This window comes from Anolis carolinensis, chromosome 5 (genome assembly GCF_035594765.1).
Source record: "Anolis carolinensis isolate JA03-04 chromosome 5, rAnoCar3.1.pri, whole genome shotgun sequence".
Classification (NCBI taxonomy): domain Eukaryota; kingdom Metazoa; phylum Chordata; class Lepidosauria; order Squamata; family Dactyloidae; genus Anolis; species Anolis carolinensis.
In genome coordinates this window covers 189,728,243-189,742,961 of record NC_085845.1, presented here as the reverse complement: position 1 = coordinate 189,742,961, position 14,719 = coordinate 189,728,243, and the positions used below count along the sequence as shown (strand labels likewise).

Sequence of the window (14,719 nt, the reverse complement as noted above, 5' to 3'; positions counted from 1 at the left end):
GTTTGGGGGTCCTCCTGGACTCAGCGCTGACGCTTGATGCTCAGGTGTCGGCAGTGGCCGGGAGGGCCTTTGCACAATTAAAACTTGTGCGCCAACTGCGACCTTACCTCATGAAGTCTGATCTGGCCACGGTGGTCCATGCCTTAGTTACCTCTAGACTGGACTATTGCAATGCACTCTACGTGGGGCTGCCCTTGAAGACAGCCCGGAAACTCCAACTAGTTCAACGTTCGGCAGCCTTGCTTCTAACTGGAGCTAACTATAGGGAGCGGTCAACCCTCCTGCTTAAGGAGCTCCACTGGCTGCCGTTCACCTTCCGGACCCAATTCAAGGTGCAAGTGATCACCTACAAAGCCCTGAACGGTTTGGGACCCTCCTACCTTAGTGATCGCCTCTCCCCCTACGAACCTGCACGATCTCTTCGTTCGTCGGGGGAGGCCCTCCTCTTGCTCCCACCTCCGTCACAAGCACGGTTGGTGGGGACGAGAGAGAGGGCCTTCTCCGTGGTGGCCCCCCGGCTCTGGAACTCGCTCCCCAGGGAAATCAGGCAAGCCCCCACCCTGGTAGCATTCAGAAAGAGCTTGAAAACCTGGCTCTTTACTCAAGCCTTTAGATAAAGATTGCTAATCAAGAAGCAATCTGTATCTGTGACCATTCTTGTACCGGTTTGCACTTTTTACCTTTGTCAACTCGATATAGACACAGGGTCTATTCCCATCCCAATTTGCACTTCCAAGAATTTGCAGCACTTTATCAGTCACCTCGTGTTTACAATATTTATATGGTGCACCTTACCCAGTCTACTTTTACAATCTCTCAGTTTTTATCCATGTTTTTATTAGTTCTTGTTTTTTATTGGCTAATGTTTAATTTTTTTTATTGTGCATGTTTTTGTCTATTGCTGTGTTTTATACTGCTACTGTTTTTATTCGGGCTTGGCCCCATGTAAGCCGCCCTGAGTCCCCTTCGGGGAGATAGAGGCGGGGTATAAAAATAAAGTTATTATTATTATTATTATTATTATTATTATTATTATTATTATTATTATTAAAATAACACTAGAAGTTATAGTTACATACCATGCCAGACCCTGATAACATCCTCTTAAACAAAACACAAGTTTTAGTAACATTCTGTGCTGCTCACATAGACCTCAGATAAGGTTTACCTCATATGTATTAGATATTGTTCATGTGCACTTTGTCTTTCTCTGTATACAGTGTTCCCTCACTACTTCACAGTTAACTTTTCGTGGATTTACTGTTTTGCGGTTTTTCAATAAACTCTAAAAGACTATTATAAATCATAAAAAATACAATTTACAGCCTAAAGAAGGGAGGAAGGAGAAGCCAAAGGGAGAGAAAAGGAGCCCAAGTGGCAATGGGAGGAGAAGGAGGCGATTTATCAAGACACAATTGGTTGATAAAGACTTAAAATAGTGTATAACTACTAAAATAGTGTATAAATATTAAAATATAGTGTGCCTACTTTGCAGATTTTCACTTATTGCGAGTGGTCCTGGAAACTAACCCCAGCAATAAGTGAGGGAACACTGTAATTCTGAAGTCTTATAAAATACTAATGCTTGAAATAAGCTTTATCTATCTCATCGTGTTGTGAGTAGGTTGGATTGAGACCAATGCTGGGATTTGTTGGATACTTTGAACTACGTGATGGTTTATTAACTATTTGCCTTCCTGCTCAGTTTCATCTAACTATGTGTTCCACCTGGGAGAATAATGTTGGGCTGATATTTCAGTCCTGAAGAAAGTGTGTTCCTCCTCATTAATAATTTTTGCCATCTTGACTGCACTCTAAAGCATCATGGTTACATGTGTCCTGGTCTTCATCTGTGAAAAGTTGGAGGGTATAACGTGGCATTCCAATTGCATGTCCAACTAACTCCCCTGGGGTAATTGTTTCCATAATTGCTCATTATGGTAAGTGATGGTAGCTGTAGTCGAACAACATCTGGAGAGTTGCTCACTCCCAACCCCCAACCCCACCATAAATGGAGAAATTAACAGAGGGACACAGATCCCTTTCACAGCCTCAGAACTTCATTTTTATTTGAGTCTTGCAAAATCCTCCAAATACTGGCACCAAAAGCAAGGTCCAGGGGAATATAAAGCGTGGGACTATTCATGCCATGTTCTCCAGCTAAAGAAAATGCAGGGATGCTAATTGTAGACTCTCCCTCCTTCTTTATTTTATAATACAAAACTTGGTGACTGGAGTGCTGTCAACACTTAAAGGCAAACCATTCAAGGTACATTAAGAGAAAACCAATTAGAGAGAAAAGCCATCTCCTACTGTATTAAAAAGCGCACTAATTAATAGCATTCCAGGAAGACAATGAGCTACAGCGATCTAAATGGTACCACGCGTACCCTGAGATTCGGCAAAAGCCATTTAGAAAGAACACCAATTTTGTTGTCGAGAAACCAAATACGTTCCGTTTGGGAAAAAATCCAAGATATGCCATCTAAAGCGACAGGCCTTGGAGTTCTTTTTAACAACTTTGTTTGGAAATAATTACAGTCCTGGCATCCATGCAGTTTCTCCTTCCTCTTTTACTATTCAGTTAAGACAACTGTGTGAACGGAGGGTATTTTCACTTGTTTTTCCACAAGCTCTATAAATAAACATGTAAATCTGGAGGTTTGCATGCCCACTAATGAATTGGGTAACAGGCTCCCCTCCTCTACATATGGGCAACCACATATGGGCAGAAATGAGAATTTTTTTATTTAAAAAATCAAGTCATAAAGAATCATTGCTTGGTTGGGAAGGGCTAGACATGATTTTCAGTGCATGACTGATAATACATTTGTACCATGCTGTTAAAGCTGTATGATACCTCTCAAACTATCGTTCTGTAGGCTCCATCCTACAGAATCATAGGATCTGTGGTTTAATGGATTCTCTGTTATACAGCAATAATGCTTTAGTTCACAGGAATTGACTAGAACTCTCTTTTGCAGAAAAGGTACCAAATCCACCTGAACAAATTTTTGCTATAAATGCAATTTTCTGAGCTCTGCGCCAAGATGATTTGATATGTTTTGATAGTTTTGATCTGTACACAATATTCTACTCCTAGCCAACAACATGCTGCTACCTATAACTCATACTTCTTTTTTTTAGTTTGGTACCTTTTGGAACCAAACTATACACATACACACAACAAATACAATATAATGTAATGTAATGTAATGTAATAATAGTTTTAATTCCTACCCGCCCTCTCTCCCCGGGGGGACTCAGGGCGGCTTACAAGAACAAAAACTAATTTGAAAATAAAACAGCAGTAAACAAACAATTAAAAACAGCCTATTAAAATTTGCAACTAACACAGTAATCATTAAAACAAATAAACAATAGGTTCCATAAATAACATAATAGATTGATAAAAACTGACATAAAAATTAACAATAAAAATGTGGCTGTGCAATAAATTAAGACAGTATAATCTCATACATATAAGATTTCTATATCTACAACTTCTTAAAGTCCTCATAATATCAAGTGTTACTCATATCCTATACATGAAGTTAAATGTATAGATAAATTTATGGCATCTATCCAAATACAATACAATATCAATGATTCATGTTCCACACTCCAAAGTATATACTCTCCGAAAGTGTTTGTAGACCTCTCTAGATCTTCTTCAGTGCTATTCTCTGGTATGCTTCTGGCCCAAACATACTACAGAATAGGACTGCAGGATCTAAAGAGGTCAATGGATTGAAGTGTTTGTAGGTCTCTTTAGTCCTGCAGTGCAAATCGATTCTATATTTCTAGCCAAGTATAGTTAAAATGTAGGAGTTGCTATAATCTACAATTCCAGGTATCTACAGGGGGCCTCAGAATGATTCCCCATGAACACAGGGGTTATACCAGGCATGAACAAACTTCAGCTCTGGTAGGCTGTTAGGAATTGTGGGAGCTGATGTCCAAAACACCTGGAGGGTCAAGGATTGATCAAAGGAGTATCAATAATCAAACAAGAACAATGGGCAGTTTGATATATGCCAAAGCATTTCTTCTAGGGTTTGATCCACACTCACCTTCCCATTGGCCCGTCAGTACTAACGTTCGGTTAATGACAATGTCAATCTCTCTGGCACCATCTTCCACGGCCAGCCGAACCTCCTCCAACCGCGTTTTCAGGACTGTCTGTCCTGCTGGGAATCCAGTAGCCACTAAGGAGGAAAGAAAAGATAAATCATCAATTGGAAAAAAAAGCCAGTTGAGTCCTATTTTGGGTAGAGAAAGTAAGAGCATACATCTAACAGATAAAAAAAGTACCTACAAAGGAGAATGGACACTGGGTCTTACTGGTACTCCAGCTACTGTGGTGATATCAACCACACACCCATTTAAAAAAACTAAAAGACAGATTTAATCAGCAAAAAGAACTCTACAGACTCATATAGATATTAATTAAAATATTTATATTTTATACCCTGTCTTCTATACTTTTTTGATTTAGGACATCAATAAATAAATTATCTAATTAAAAAAGTAGGAAGGGGGGTTAACCAATTCTTAGTGGAATCCTAAGAATGGGAACTGTTTTCTTTGGGTGTGGATAACTGAAACTGCAGATATGGGTTCTGAAGTTATGAGGATATTACTGTATTTTAAAATAAGGAAAAGTATAAATTTGCATAACTTGGATAAATGTATTACAAACACGCATTCTACATGCTTTTGTGTTTGTTCAGGACTAAGATGCAACACACTATGCAAACTCAGCTCTAGAAACCTAATCAGCCATAGAACCAAATTTCAACTTTCAGAAGACAAGTTTAGAAAACTTACCTGAAGCTACTGGTATGCTACATCCAGCTGCCTTGAGAGCATTCACGGCATCAGCTACTCTTCCTGGATAAACACAGATAGCAGCTGTGGTGATGCCTGCAAAGAAATCACGGCTGAGTATCACAGCTACTGACCTATTCTCTTGTCCAGAATACAGTACCATGGCTTAAGTTTTGTTTTTTGAACTGATGTTCAAAGACAATCTTACTATTAGGAAGTGTGAGGCCTCTGCACTATATGTATAGGCAATGTTTTGGAGGGAGATGGGCTGAACTTTTGCTCTAGGGAAATCTGAGGGGCCTCATCCACGTGGCTCCAAATGCACCGATGTGTCTTGGGAGGGCAATTTTGTGTCCCTCTTTGGACCATTTTTCCAAGAGGATCCACTGACTGCTATGTAACTTTCTGCTGGAAAACGCCCCCTCCTGAACCTGGAATGACTGGTAGTGAGAGAATTTGTCAAAACCACCCCCTTACCCTGACAAAAATGAGGGAACCCTTGATGCCACAAGTTCCTCCTATCTACTCTGCCCTAGAAGAAAATTTTCTGTTATTGGTTCAAATTAATAGTTTGGCTAGTATGGGGAGCAACATTGCTAGAGTGAAAACTGGAGAGAACTCCTATATCTTTAATAGAAGAGAGAATTTCAACATGTATTGCTTGTTGACTTAAATACTTGGAAGAGGCCCTATGCACCATCATGTCCAATTCTCTGCTAAATGCAGGACCTTAAGCTAAAGCATTCCCTGCACATCCAGTCTCTTCTTGAAGATATCCAGAGAAGGAGACTCCACAATCTTTTTCTAGGCAGTTGGTTCCATGGCCGAACTGCTCTTACTGTTAAGAAGCTATTTCTAATGTCCAACTGCAGTCAAGCCAATTTCCTATACTCAGCAGCCCTGAGTAATATCTAATAAACTCGAGAATATTGCTTCCTTGAGTTTATCCATCTGGAAAGTGGTCTTCATCTTTTCCAAGTGCCTTCTATCTTACTAAACATTACTTCCTTTTTGAGTGAGCAATTTATTCAGCAAAATAAAAATCAACAAAGGTCAAGTTAAAAAGAAAAGAAAACACACACAGTTCTTACTGCTACGTGATTTACTTTCATTTAGTCAAATAATAATAATAATAATAATAATAATAATAATAATAATAATAATAATAATAATAATAATATGGTCAACTGCAAAAGGCCACCCTATTGGGATCTACACGGATCATCTGAAAATACATCACACAGTCCTAGGCACTTGGGAAGTGTTCGACTTGTGATTTTGTGATACGAAATCCAGCATATCTATCTTTTTTGCTGTGTCATAATTAAATAATAATTCTTGTATCCCACCACCATCCCCCCGAAGGGACTTGGAGCTGCTTACACACGGCACAAGGTGCCTAAAAACAGCTTGTGACAGTGGCAGCCCCAAGAGGAAAGACTCCCTGGCAGATCTTCTGCTTTGTTTATGCACTAACAATAATTAGACTTTTTTGTTATCCTCCTCTCTCCTCAGTGCTAGTAGAGGTTTGATCTTTAGTTTTCAAATGTGAAACGTTTTGCTCCGACTGTGCAGTTGGCTGCAATTTATTCATTTCCAAATTTTTAGTATTCTTAACAATTTATTCGTTTTCCAATCCAGTATCTACTTTTTTAAACGATGCTTCTGTGGAGACCTATGGTGTGAGACAACATGCTATTGTCTCCCCTGCCTATACACATGAACACACAAACATAATTTGTCGTAATGATAGAATGTTTCACTAGTTATTAATACTTGGCAAATATGATCAGTAGGGAAAAACTGAGCAGAAAAGTTTGCAAACTACAAATGAGCAGAAAGAAACAATGAGCCTTTGAGTATATTGCTTACATGAACCCATACAGCCGAGGCAACGAGGGCTGAGAAAAAAATGATTTTACAAGATTTTACAATAAGTTTCGTTACTCCTCACAACTTGCCATACCTTTATCATGCATGTTCACAGCTTGCAACAGGTCCTCTCTGATGGGATGCTTTGCTTTGTAACACAACCTGCAGACATTAGAAGGAGTGTCGTCACCCGAAAGGGTGGTCAGGTCGATGCAGGTGACGGCCCGCAGAAGCCAAGCTGCCTTTATTTAAAGTAAAGAAATGAACAGTTATCAAGAAGAAATCCTTGCCAGGTATCCATTTGCATGCCTGGCAAAAATTAGGAATTGAAGAAGAAGTCTATACCAAGTTTATACCTCTCCTGTTTTGTTCTGTAAATGCTGAAGAACCATGGTTAAGTCAGGGTTTCAGGTGGAGATCCTACCCACTCTTACCTAGAAATGCCAGGAATTGAATGAGGTTCCTTCTCCATGTAAGGCATGTGAATGTCTGTGACTCTTTTACACTACATGCATTCCCTGCTTTTTACCAATTTATTTTTTGATATTCTGTTGTTTTGACAAATCTATATTATAGCCTTGTTCTGCAATTTGAACTCCTAGTGGTCCTTTTGGACCATAGCTGTTGCTTTTTTGACAGTTATTTTCCCATCTCAGTAGACTTGGTACCATCTAGTATTTAGTTTTACAGGTGGTATCTGATGATCTGAGGGAAGGAATAAGAGGGAATCACCTCAGACGAGCATGACAGAGAGAGAGAGAGAGAGAGAGAGAGAGAGTTTGGAGTTTGGAGTTTGGAGATTCTGGAAAGAGCTGTGAATTGTTGTAAATAGCCTTTGTGTATCGCAACTGACTATATAAAGCCTTCCTGAGTTTGGCATGAACAACTTGTGTGGTGTTGTGTGTTCCAGCAGAGATTTTCCTGCAACAACTCCACAGGGGAGCTTGGACCTTACTACTGGCTGCAAGGGAAGCTTCCAGGACTCTGTTAAAGTAACAGAAATCCCTGACAAGTTTTACATTTGCAACCTGAAAAAAATGGATTTCACTTTTCAACCAATTCCATTTTCTGACAGTGATCCCATATCTAACTCGTCAGATAAGCAGGAGCTTTCTGTACACAATTATAATACTATTATTCTTTTTTAGTTGCCATTGCAACATCCTAGAAGACAAAAAACATCTAGGGTCTTGGCTAATGCATCTGGTTTTTTAAAAAATTCTGTCTATAGCTGGTTTACATGAAATGAAATCAACACTTGACTCGGGTTTTAATTTGTAGCTTGCTATTCATAAACAGTCACTTGCATGTTAAAATTTTAGGGTTAAAAACATCATTGGAATGAACTGAATAAAGTTATTGGATTGTTGTATCCTGCCCCATCTCCCCGAAAGGACTCGGGGCGGCTCACATAGGGACCAAGCCCAGCAATATACAATATATAACCAGATAAATATCTTTAAAACAAGACATAAAATCGTAAGAATAAAATATTTATTAAAACGTACTCAAAACCAGAAATAACCAGGTGCAGTGGGCAATACTGGTCCATGGTTAGCACCACACCCAATAAGACAAAGGAGAGAGGGCTATGAACATATTTGCCAAATGATTGGCTGCACCAGTCTTCCGGAATTTCCAAACCCACTTACCGATCCTGATACCTGTTTGCATAAATAAGTGATCTTTGATCAGCCTACGACTGCCTTTTAATGATTAATTTTGGAGGATGCAACAGGTCAATTGGAGCTTTTAATCTTACATGCATCTGGAAAGAAACTTAATACTGAAACTCAAGGAGATAGAAATGCTTGTGTTAGAAAGACAGGAAGGGAAGATGCAAGGCATGGACAGATCACTTACCTGCCAGTTCTTTTTCACAGCACGCTGGGCCTGAATTTGGGCTGCCCGTCTCAGAACTGCAGGCTGGTTGACACGGACCTTTGAGAGCCAGCTGAGGTCTAGGAAGAACAACAAAAAAAATCCAATATTTAAAGGACTGTTTTTAGGTAGAATCTTCTCTGACTCCAAAGAGTGAAATTCTGTTGATATTCAACTGACCAAAAAGTATTAAAATGAGAGCAACCGTTTGCATTGGTGCAGTGTTTGGAGAACCTGGCATGGCAGGTTAAATTGAAGTTAATTCAGAGTTCAGTTTTATTAAAAGTAGAAGAGTAGAAATAAAGTGATTCTTGAAGGGAGTAACAAATATGTTAAAATCAACAGGCAACGAGCAGAAGGCTTGTTGATTACTTTAGTGGGTGTTTGCTTAGAATGCTTATGCTTAGAATGCTTATAAAGGTGTTTTAGTTGCTTCTGTATATAATGAAAATTGCTTTTGTTTTTGATGGTAGTGGTTTTTGCTTTGTTTCTCTTGGTACTCTTTCGTTTTGTGTTGTGTTTTATAAATATGTTTTTCTTTTGTTTTTATATTTGAATTAATTTTATTTTAAAAAGAGTTCAATTTTACATTTCCAAAAAGAAATATCAAAATATGGTGTATTTCAGGAAGAAACCTAGTCATCCACAAGTAACCCTTTTTTTCAATTCTTTCTTCTAATGATTGAAACCAGATTTTCTCAAGTACAGTAGAGTCTCGCTTATCCAACCTTTGCTTATCCAACATTCAGTATTATCCAAAGCAGTCTGCCTTTTAATAGTCAATGTTTTTGTAGTCAATGTTTGCAATTCATTGCGATGTTTTGGTGCTAAATTCATAAATACAGTAATTACTACATAACTTTACTGTGTATCGAGCTGCTTTTTCTGTCAATCTGTTGTAAAACATGATGTTTTGGTGCCTAATTTGTAAAATCATAACATAATTTGATGTTTAATAGGCTTTTCCTTAATCCCTCCGTATTATCCAACATTTTTGCTTATCCAATTTTCTGCCAGCCCATTTATGTTGGATAAGCGAGATTCTACTGTACTGCAACTCAATCCACAAAGAAATTCTGTTGATTTGTGATGAACCACATGGAGCAGCTATAGCGGAAACTACACAAGAATCAACTGTAGTACATAAGTGTAAAGGAAAAAATTCCAAACATCATTTATACAGTAAAGATTATATGAAACTAATATATAATATCTATTACATATACAGTATTTTATAGTAGAGTCTCACTTATTCAACATAAACGGGCCGACAGAACGTTGGATAAGTGAATATGTTGGATAATAAGGAGGGATTAAGGAAAAGCCTATTAAACATCAAATTACATTATGATTTTACAAATTAAGCACCAAAATATCATGTTTTACAATAAATTTGACAGAAAAAGCTGTTCAACACACAGCAATGTTATGTAGTAATTACTGTATTTACAAATTTAGCACCAAAACATATTGAAAAGATTGACTACAAAAACATTGACTACTAAAAGGCAGACTGCATTGGATAATCCAGAATGTTGGATAAGCGAATCTTGGATAAGTAAGACTCTACTGTAATATAATATTATCTATTATATGAAACTTTTAATGGGTTGGTTTAACCTCTGGTTTGCTAGTAAAACTGAATTATCATGTTGCGAAAGGCTGCATATCTAAAAAGCGTATCACCAACATTAAAGGTTTAGAAAACTCTGCTCTAGTGCATTCACAAAATACAAATCCTGGTTTCCTGTATGATACAGCCATGGCAGTTAAAATGGAATCAAAGCTTTCATTGTGCCTTCCAGATATTTTGGATGGCGCCGTATCTTGAGAACTCCTTCCACATAGGGGGAAAATATGGCCGTACCACTTTCTCAACAGAAGCAGGTCACAAAAAGGAATATGGGGGGGAGAACATGTGTGAATCATCCCGAGTGTCTGCCAAGGAAAACAACATGTAAATTCAGTCAGCTTGGAGTGTGAATACTTCTGTTTTTAATATATGTCATCTGCTCCGTCTAAATATTCATGGGGCTTCAGGGATGAAAGTAATTAACGCCGTTAAAACTACAGCTAATTAGTCAACTTTCTTTAATCCTCCCTTGGAAAAAATGTGTTCTCCCCCCCTCTAAAGACAAGTCTTTTAAAAAAAGAGAGAGAAGGAATATCATTCAAAACTGTATTTGGAGGTTTTATGGAGAGGAATTCCTAATGTTTTAATTTTTTTTACTTTGCATTACTTTGTCCCTTGTGCCTTAGAGCATAATACTTGGTGTTATTCCAAAGACAAAAGCATACAAGTACAGTAGAGTCTCGCTTATCCAACGTAAACGGGCCGGCAGAACGTTGGATAAGCGAATATGTTGGATAATAAGGAGAGATTAAGGAAAAGCCTATTAAACATTAAATTAGGTTATGATTTTACAAATTAAACACCAAAACATCATGTTATACAACAAATTTGACAGAAAAAGTAGTTCAATACACAGTAATGCTATGTAGTAATTACCATATTTAAGAATTTAGCACCAAAATATAATGATATATTGAAAACATTGACTACAAAAATGCGTTGGATAATCCAGAACGTTGGATAAGCGAGTGTTGGATAAGTGAGACTATACTGTAATACAATTTTGAGCAGGGTTGCTGAAGCCTCTATATAATGATAGCTTCCATACTAGTCTGTTGTTGAATCCACCCTGGGTTTTCGTATAAAATTTCAATCAATCAGTCACTTTATTTACATAGGACCTAGAGATTCCAAAGGAGCATATTTTAATCAGATCAGTGACTAATCAAATCTTCAAAGGTCAAATCCACAAACGGCGAGAGCTGACTGAACTTCAAACTCTTTGCAAATAAGAGGAAATAGATCAGCTTCCCCCATTTGCACCGACTTCTAGGTTGACCAAAGGCAAAGAATTCCAGAGTTATGCATCTTCACAAGTCATTTCCAGGTTTCTTAGCATCTCTGTCACATTGCTAAGCATGCATAAAGTTCTGTAGCATAGAAGCCATAATACTATGATAAATATTTCCATTGTATTTTTATATGCATTGGGTTTACATGCTCTTTTAATTGCTGTTTTTAACTGTGTGTGCATCTTCAAGTTGTTTCTGAGTTACAGCAACCTGAAGGTGAACCTGTCATGGGGATTTCTTGGCAAGATTTGCTCAGAGGCAGCTTGGCTTTGCCTTCCTCTGAGGCTGAGAAGATGTGACTTGCTCCAGATCACCTAGTGGGGTTCCATGGCTGAGAGGACCCCCACCTCAGGACCCCAAACTGGATAAACAGGCTCCAGATTGTTGTCAAATTGTGTCGTGGGAACCAATTGTGTCTTTTATCCCCTTCACTGGAAGTCCTAGATGTCCAAATGAATGGCTGAGAGAGTGACACCTTTGCTTTTCTGATTATTCAATGTACAGTTTGTGTGACCTTCCGCATCCAGTAAGACAACAATTTTTTATGTTCATATGTTTTTAATTGGTTTTTATTGTATTTATATGTTTTAACTGTTTAAATGTTTAATTGTTTTATAATTTAATATGGTAACCCCGGAGGCGCAGTGGGTTAAACTACTGTGCTGCTGAACATGCTGACTGAAAGGTCAGCAGTTCAAATCCGGGAAGCTGGGTGAGCTCCCACTGTTAGCTCCAGTTTCTGCCAACCTAAAGGTAAAGGTTTCCCCTGACGTTAAGTCCAGTTGTGACTGACTCTGGGGGTTGGTGCTCATCTCCATTTCTAAGCCGAAGAGCCAGTGTTGTCCATAGACATCTCCAGGTCATGTGGCTGGCCAGTTCAAAAACATGCAAATGTAAGTACATCAATAGGTACCACTCTGGCGTAACGGCGCACCATGCAGTCATGCCAGCCACATGACCCTGGGGATGTCTACGAACAACGCTGGCTCTTCGGCTTAGAAATAGGGATGATCACCAACCTCCAGAGTCGGAAAAGACTAGGCTTAATTGTCAGGGGAAAACTTTTACCTTTTATAGTATGTTTATTGCTGTGTGTACGATGACGCATTGAATTTTTGCCATAGTTTGTAAGCCACTCTAAGTCCCCTTTGGGGTGAGAAGGGCAGGGTATAAATATAGTAAATAAATAATAATAAATAAATAAACCGCCCACGGCTTGAAAACTGTACACTAAACGGCATGGGCAAACTTGGGCCCTCCAGGTGTTTTGGACTTCAACTCCCACAATTCCTAACAGCCTACCGGCTGTTAGGAATTGTGGGAGTTGAAGTTCAAAACACCTGGAGGGCCCAAGTTTGCCTATGCCTGGTATAGCCGGCTTGGAGCATCCAACCCCAGCACCTTGGACCCATGTTCTCTGCCCAGCCCGTGCAATGCCACCCAAGCTCCCCATGCTGGCCCAGGCGCCCCTTACCCAACTCTGTGCCCGGGTTCCTCCTCCTGGGCTCCATCCTTGCAAGAGGCGGCGCTTCTCTTTGCTGGTTCCTGCCGACGCCCCTTTCCTCCCTCTTCTCCTCCCCTTCCTGCCACCGTCAAGAATACACTCCAAGCCATTCAGGTCTTCACGAAAGACTTAAATATTACACTCGAGAGTTATTTTTAAACAGGAAAAGGATGCAAGTGCTTTCTCTCAATATACTCCATATAGGTTTGTGTATTTTAAAGACATATTTTAATGGGCTCACAATGCTGTTCAAAGCATTTGCAGAAATGTGTGGTCGAAGGCTTTCATGGGCGGAATCACTGGGTTGCTGCTGTGAGTTTTCCGGGCTGTATGGCCATGCTCCAGGAGCACGTTTCACTCTTAACCACCACCATGTCAGACTACACAGAGAAGCCAATAAAATCCACAAGCACGTGGACAATTTCAACAGAAAGGAGGAAAGCATGAAAATGAACTGAGCATGAAGCATGAAATTAGTTTTCTTTAATACTGGCTACCAGTATTAAAGAAAACTCTAAAATCAGAACAGTTTGTAAAGAACAAGACTCAGAAAACAGAGGAATTCCAGACATGAATCAATCAGGGCCAGCTAATACCTCCCAACAAAGGATTCCCCCCCAAGCAGTAAGCAGCCAGAAACTGAAAGGCTATTCAATGATAATCAAGGTGGCCAATTGCAACATTCACACCTGCCTCAAACAGACAAGAGTTCTTTCTCCCACCCTGAACATCCCAACAAAGGATTCCCCCCAAGCAGTAAGCAGCCAGACCTTGAAACTGAAAGGCTATTCAATGATAATCAAGCTGGCCAATTGTAACATTCTCACCTGCCTCAGACAGACAAGAGTTCTTTCTCCCACCCTGAACATCCCAACAAAGGATTTCCCCCAAGCAGTAAGCAGCCAGACCTTGAAACTGAAAGGCTTTTCAATGCTAATCAAGCTGGCCAATTAAAACATTCTCACCTGCCTCAGACAAGAGTTCTTTCTCCCACCCTGAACATTCCAGAAACATAAACTACACTTGCCTAGTTTCCAACAGGCCTCACAACCTCTGAGGATGCCTGCCATAGATGTAGGTGAACCATCAGGAGAGAATGCTTCTGGAACATGGCCATACGGCCTGGAAAACTCAAGGCAACCCATTTGCAGAAAGCAAGCCCTTGTTTAAAAGGACACTACCATTTTAAGTTTTCAAACTGACACATCCTGCTGAATTCAATGCCTCTATTGTGTGCCTTCGTTTTTTCCGATGCATTTCATCCTAAAATGAATGGCCACTGGATTTTCTTGGCAAGATTTGTTCAGAAAAGGTCTTCCCATACCACTCGAAGGCTGAGACAATGTGTCTTGCTCCAGATCAGCCAGTAGGATTTCATGTGGCTTGAGCCATGATCTCGTCTTAGTCCAGTACTGTCTGCTACACCACATTGTCTCTCAGTCTGTGACGTATATTGGGTGTACCAAAGGATATGCAAAGATAGATTTATAAGTATCACAGCTTTGCCATTTCCTCCCCAGATGTGTCCAAAATGGCAGTTCTCAATCAAAATTTTGCAAGTTTAAAAGCAAGAGATGAAAACCTAAGCTTCCTTTTCTCATTCTCTTATGGCAAGTTACCGTTCATGTGACTTTCTGCTCAAGTTTTGGCACATTTTCATGTTTAGCTCCAAGCTTCACAAATCTCTAGCAGCAATGGGGTCGGACT

At 39.4% G+C, this 14,719-nt stretch overlaps 1 protein-coding gene across 2 annotated transcripts in view; it reads right to left on the bottom strand.

The window, feature by feature from the left end:
* dera (deoxyribose-phosphate aldolase) overlaps positions 1-13,135 on the bottom strand; it is a 48,214-nt gene extending 35,079 nt beyond the window's left edge. Inside the window, exons 1-5 of one of the 2 annotated variants that reach the window (XM_062983134.1) lie at positions 12,983-13,135; positions 8,566-8,663; positions 6,797-6,944; positions 4,831-4,893; positions 4,074-4,208 (exon numbers count right to left, since the gene is read on the bottom strand). In XM_062983134.1, the coding sequence (XP_062839204.1) occupies positions 4,074-4,208; positions 4,831-4,893; positions 6,797-6,944; positions 8,566-8,663; positions 12,983-13,019 (481 nt within the window). In that variant the 5' untranslated portion in view covers positions 13,020-13,135. Of the gene's footprint in view, positions 1-4,073; positions 4,209-4,830; positions 4,927-6,796; positions 6,945-8,565; positions 8,664-12,982 lie in introns of both variants that reach the window. The other variant, XM_003225958.3, reaches the window with a different exon arrangement.
* Positions 13,136-14,719: the final 1,584 nt, after the last annotated feature.